This window comes from Lipotes vexillifer, unplaced genomic scaffold (assembly GCF_000442215.2).
Source record: "Lipotes vexillifer unplaced genomic scaffold, Lipotes_vexillifer_v1.1 scaffold863, whole genome shotgun sequence".
Lineage (NCBI taxonomy): Eukaryota > Metazoa > Chordata > Mammalia > Artiodactyla > Lipotidae > Lipotes > Lipotes vexillifer.
In genome coordinates, this window is record NW_006788168.1 from 447993 (window position 1) to 454691 (window position 6699).

The 6699-nt window shown below is 40.5% G+C and overlaps 1 protein-coding gene across 1 annotated transcript in view; it reads left to right on the forward strand.

Annotated features, from left to right (window-relative positions):
* The first annotated feature begins 191 nt into the window (after positions 1 to 191).
* The window catches only part of KIF13A (kinesin family member 13A), a 216818-nt gene continuing 210310 nt past the window's right edge, over positions 192 to 6699 (forward strand). The window contains exon 1 of the mRNA XM_007461260.1: positions 192 to 250. Within this exon, the coding sequence (XP_007461322.1) occupies positions 192 to 250 (59 nt within the window). The remainder of the gene's footprint in view (positions 251 to 6699) is intronic.

Here is a 6699-nt window from a genome sequence, read left to right on the forward strand (position 1 = left end):
GGGGCGGAGGCGGCGCCCGCACCGGCCGCGGGGACCCGGTGCGCCGGCTCCCGGCTCCGGGTTCGGCCGCCTCCCGGGGGAGTCCCATGCGGCGCGCAGAGGCGGGCTGCGGGCACGGATGCTCGGCTTGGCAACGTTCGTTTTCCCTTTTGCTTTCAGAACTGGAACTGAACACCAAGTGCGTGGTGGAAATGGAAGGGAATCAAACGGTCCTGTACCCTCCTCCTTCTAACACCAAACAGGGAGAAAGGTAAAGCGGGTGCCGAGAGGGCGGTCAGGAGGGTGCAGCCCCGCCGCCTCCTGCAAGTTTGAGCCCGGAAAATGGGAGTGCTCTTGCCTATTGTTAGGAGGACGGCTTCAAGTTTGTCGCACGCTCCTGTCTGAAGCTGTTGCAAGTCCAAGTTCCTCTCTCTCCTCCCTCTGCCCCCCTCCCCCTTGTCCCCTCCCATCTAGAGCAGCATCAGGCAGGGCACCCCGGCCTGAACCAGGACCAGTCCGCTGTGTCCCCTCCCGGCTTTAGGGGGCCGGATGGGACCCTAGAGATGATTAGTCCAATAGCCACATTTTACAGATGAGAAAACTGAGGCCTGAGGCGAGCAAGTGACCACCCCAAGGCCTAGCTCGTGGAACCCAGTGCCCCTGGTTCTTTCCACCACTGTACTGTTTGCTTTATTTGGCAGAATTGTTAAGGAACTTTGTGTGTAAAATGGGGTGTGGGAGGGAACACCCCCGCACAATAAAGCAGAACAGTTTTGTACGATGCAGGCTCAGGCCTGGACCATTTAAGATCTATTTTTTTGTTGGTTCTGAGTTGAGATAATGCCTGAATGTAATGCGCGAATTTCGATTTTCAAGGAAACAAAAGTAGTGCATGGAGCTGTGTAGACACTGGGGGGATGTTTAAAAGGGGCTGCATTTACTAGATGGCAACATTTGCATTTGAAAAGTGGTAACTGTTGGATCCTTATTAATTCTGCTCTATTCCACGCAACAGTATGGGAAAATGCCCTAAAATAATTTGAATATTTGGCATTTTTTTGGTAAGCCCCTGAGAAGAAAACGGTTGGAATTCATCTAGTGTAGCAATGCAGTAGTTTGTAAAAATAGGAAAGAGAAATCAGGGAGATCTGACAAAATTAATTCCTCTCTGAGGAGAGTTTGTGTTTCTAAAAGTCACCTGTTGATTGGTGTGTTACAATTTAGTGATTTTTTTGTTATTCTTCAGAGATTTTTTTTTTCACTAAAGAGAGACTCTGAAGTAGGGTTTGTTACTTTATTGCTAAAGGAAGCAACTGCCTTCATTCTATAATCATGTGGTGTTCAGGCATAGTTTTACTAAATTTGGGGGGGAGAAATTATCAGGAGGTAAGTTTGGGGATTCTTTGCTTTTTGTGCTGAGGCTAGAAAGTTTTATCCAATGTGCAAACATTCTGCTTCCTGTAGCAGATTGTTATGGCGATTTTAAATAGCTAAGTTGTATTTAAAATATGTTAAATACTTTTCAGTAATGGATGTATCCTTGAATAATATTTTTAGATACATTTTAGATATTTATAGGATTTTAGATACATTTATAGCAATGTAGTTGTGTATTTCTTAGTGATAGTAAGTAAACTCATTGAGTGAATTAAGATATTTACAGATTAAATTAGTCACCCACATCACCAACATTTCCCTCCCCCCCTCAACCTGAATATTGTTTGAGAAAAAAATTCTGCTGGGTCAGTCTTCAAAGCAGTCTAGGAAACAGGTAGAATGTTAACTCCTTTTATGTAGCTGTGGCTTCTGTTTCCCTTGCTGGTTTGACACCTGCTCCTTGTCACTCTTAACCATCAGGAGTGTTACTGTAAGCTACTATTTAATGAAATGAAGCTTTGTCATTTGTGGGCAGACACAGATTTAGTGTTGTGGAATTTGGATAGAAATTACAACTGTAGACAGTTGGTTGGAACTGCTAAATAATCAATTGATCATTTTTAGGGCCACCACTGCCGTTACTAATGAGCATCTTTTAAGTAATGATTTGAAGGGTGACTTGGGGATTTACCCATCTGCTTGCTTCTTGGAATAGCCCCTTATCTGGAACTATAAGAATAGCACTGAAACATGGGTGTTCTCTTGTTCTGACCTCCTGACAGATATGATTCTTTGAGTGGTGGATGGGCCCTTTCTGTGGGATTCTGCCTGGGTACCTGTCATTCAGTTTACAGACAAACTGGGAGGAGTGAACACAGCAGTGCTGCTTGCAGGTTAGGATTACTGTCTTTGCAAGGAGGGAGACACCAAATGCATTTTGATTTTCATTATGCAGCTTGGTTTTATGTTTCTCCAGTGGGTCTTCCCTTAAAGCAACAGTGCACTTAAAAATAGAAACAGTTCCTCCCTTGGGTTCTGCGTTGATTAATTGCAATGACTCCTCATGTTATGTTTGCAATTCATTTCTGTCATTTGTTTTGGATAGAGCTCAGAGCAAGGCAAGACTATTATTTTTCTTACCTAGAAGTCCAAGGTTTGAAGTGTAAGAAGTTTTAAATTAATATTGGCAAACCTGTGTCAAATTGAAAATCACTTTTGTTTCTGAATATTGCAAGAAATTACTAATGTATTAACCATGGTTGGAATTTTAAGTTACTGGGTGAAAGCTTCCACTCCTACCAGTAAAAACAAACAAGAGTGCATTGGTTTCCAGGAAAAGAAACAGATAGGCTTAGCTTTCATAATTTTCCCCCTTTATGGAATCAAAGCCAAAACTACATGTTAAGGACTAAAAGATCACAGGTCTTCTGAGGTTAAAGATGTTTCTTTTGGTTCTGAAATTCTAAGATTATAATACACCACAGAGGTCCAGGTTAATAGTTGATGTGTTTATCAATCACCATTCTGAAACATTAAGACATATATGAATGTATTTCTTAAAATACCATTGCATTACCATGCAGGAGACATTTATGAAGTTCAGATCATGCTGGTACCATGCTTAGCTCAGGGGATCCAAAGATCACTACGGACCCATTGCCTGTGCCAGAGACTCTCACCTTTGAGAGACGTGGGAAAACAGGAGAAAAAATAATTAAAATATAATGTGGTAGATTATGTAGATTACACTTTTCCCACTATATATACCGTATCATTTGGAAATTACCTGTTTGCTCTTCTGTCTCCTCTCCTCTCCTTGAGGCTTTGAGATCTGGGAAGGCAGGTACCTTGTCCTACTGACTTTTGTGTCCCATGCTTCCAAACAGCATCTGGCACATAGCAGGCCCTCAGCAAATGTCTGCAGTGTGATGGTTTGCAGTGTGATGGGTGTGCTGAGGAGGGGCTGTGGATGTGACCTGGGGTCCTGGCATCCTGCAAAGACAGGTGGCATTTATGCCTGTCACGTGGGTGCTAAGAGTATAGGTTCACTTTTTCAAGATCGGGAGAAAGTCTTTTGTCAAAGTGAAAGCATACCTGCCTCAAATTACTTCTGGGTGATTGTGTGTGCGTGTGTGCAGGATGTGGAATAGGGTGCGGAAGCCAGGCAATTCATGAAGGGAGAATAGAATGAGAACCCCTAATTTGCCAAAATAGGTAATAGTTTTTTTTTTTTGCAGTACGCGGGCCTCTCACTGTCGTGGTCTCTCCCGTTACGGAGCACAGGCTCTGGACGTGCAGGCTTAGCGGCCATGGCTCACGGGCCCAGCCGCTCCGTGGCATGTGGGATCTTCCCGGCCTGGGGCACGGACCCGCGTCACCTGCATCGGCAAGCGGACTCTCAACCACTGCGCCACCAGGGAAGCCCAGTAATAGTTTTAAAATCAAAGTATAACCAGATGTACAGTGCAAAGCCTTCCTCTCACCCTGGTTGTCATCCCTACTCTTCCCATCCCCTCACCTGTCCAAAAAAAAGGTAACCACAGTCATTAACTTCTCATGCATATTTTCAAATACACACACACACACACACACACACACACACACACACATATATCCACAAATATCTTTTCTATAATTAAATACCAGTATATTGACTGCTTCATATTTTATTTTTTTAATATCCTGTATGGGTGGTAGTAGTGGTTTTAAAAATATACATACCCATGTGTATATGAATCTGATCTTTATAACTTATAAGAAGTGAAGCTTTATCATGAGAGTATAATGGAACTTGCTTTCTGCAGAAATTTTTGTTCTTATTTTAAATCATTTTAAAGTAAGTGAATTGTAGGGGTAGCATCCAAAGCAATGTGCATATATCAGTATAACCTAGCTAAGTTAAAAGAAAAATTGGACTAAATTTAGGGTTTTAGTAAAAGAGCATCAAAGTTTTAACTTGCCCAATTTTTCCTTACTGCAAGGTGGGCAGTGTAGCTTTTAAAGTATATGAGGGTGGGTCAGTGGAAGAAAACTACATCTTGGTCGACTGCATCTATACTTTCTAGTTTATGCATTATATGTTGCAAGTTTTTGATTGTTTATTCCACCAGGCTGGCTTCCACTGGTATTCCAAAGTCTTCTAGGATGGTTCCTTCTGCTTGAGTATATCCGTAGACCGGAAATTTAAAAATTAGTTAAAATCATATAAAATGAAAAAGATCCATCACCTAAGAAGCAGTAATATTCCACATTATCTGATTGACTTTGAGTTTTATTGTGTTTTCTGTGTTGTTACTCTTCTCTCTGGTTCAAATATTACAAAGTTGATTGTAAGAAAGCAGTATTTAGATTTCAGTAATATAGGAGTGAGCATTCTTCATGCATGATATCAGTGGCATTTTAAAGAGTGTCACAATGGAATATTTTCATTAGCTGTCAACATTTTCCATTTCTTTGCTTTACAATAAAGATAGATTGTCATCTCTCACTTTAAAAAACAGGACTAAAAGTAATTATAATGCTGTGTAGTTAGTAATTTTAAAATTATTTTGTTCACAGTTAAACATACATTTTATATTATGCACTGTTGTGTGTACGTATATGAAGGTTCATGAAAAAATTTACTATGTGCAATGTCTCTTATTTTCTACCACCTTTTTTTTTTAAAGGGAACTTTACTTTTATTTATTTATTTTTGGCTGCGTTGGGTCTTCGTTGCCACGTGGGCTTTCTCTAGTTGTGGTGAGCAGGGGCTTCTCTTCATTGCGCCCTATGGGCTTCTCATTGCGGTGGCTTTTCTCACTGTGGAGCACCGCCTCGTGGCACGCAGTCTTCAGTAGTTGTGGCTCAAGGGCTCTAGAGCGCAGGCTCAGTAGTTGTGGCACACGGGCTCAGTTGCTCCGCGGCGGCATGTGGGATCTTCCCGGACCATGGCTCGAACCCGTGTCCCCTGCATTGGCAGGCAGATTCTTAACCACTGCGCCACCAGGGAAGCCCTACCTGCTTTTGTTTTAATTCATTTTAGAAATGATGGTTGTGACTTACAGAATTAATTTCACAACCCGCTAAATGGTCCCAAGTTTATAATTTGAAAAATACAAGTTCAGTGGCTAAGAGGTTGGGTTCTGCATACATATATTTGTATATATATTTTAAAATCAGTGTAATAGTTTGAAGTGTGAAGTACTTTTATAATTTATGAAGGCTGTGGTTTAAAAAGAAGAGTCCTTCATTTTTAGTCCCAGAGGCAGCCGCATATAGTGATGTTAGCTTATTCTTTTGGAATTTCCCTCCATATTTCTGAGTAACATGCTGGTAGTGCTAGTTTTCAATTCGTTCTCTCTGTTCTCTTTCTGTGCCTTATTCTCACCCCATCCCCGAATTCTCCCCATCCCCCATTTTCCCAATATAGTTATATAATGTATCAGTATTTAGTGTTTCTATTATTTAAATGACTGTATAGAGCATTATTTACAGTTGAGCCATGTCTCTTCCATGATTTCTCCTATCATACAAAACTTTTTGTTTTCCCTGGAGTTAATAATTTTTAAAATTTTTTTCCTTTCTCTCTGATTTGCTTCTTTTTTATGTACTTACCCTTAACTCAAGATTTAAATTATCTGTCCCTTGCCCACATCTCCTTTCAAGACATTTGGATATATCAAGTGTTCTCTTGATTTCATCTTCTTAGAGACATTTCTCCTTGACCCTTCTAACATGTTCCTTTATGAACTGGTAACCTTCTCTGCCTGATGTAGCTGTCATCCTGGGGTTCCTGTCACATCATTCTGAGAATTCCTTTTATTTCTCTTCTGTGTGGAATCTGTTTTTCTGTTTCCTTTTTCTTTCTTGGTTTACTGCCTCAGTTTTGTAGAGCATATCCTTTGGTAGCTTCCTGAGAAAGAATGTTTGGGAAGTAAGTGTTTTTAAAACCATGAAAATATCTTCATTCCACCCACTTACCTCATTAATAGTTTGGATGGGTATCAAATTCTATTTTGAAGATATTGTTGCTTTAATGTCTTCTAGCTTCCAGTGTTTCTCTTGAGAAGTCCAGAGCTATTTGGATTTCTCATCCTTTAGACGTGACCTAGATTTTCCCTTTCTGGAATCCTATAGAATATTTTCTTCCCCATTTTTGTGAAATCACAATGGTGGGCCTTTTGGACCTGGAAACTTGCATCCTTCAGTTCTGAAAAAAAAATTGTTGAATTAATTCATTAGCAAACACTTTTTAAAATTTACTCAGTTCTTTTCTGGAACACTTATTTGGACATGGGGTTTCCTGAACTGGTCCTCTAATTACTTTATTTTTCCTTTCTACTTTTTTTTTTTTTTTTTTTG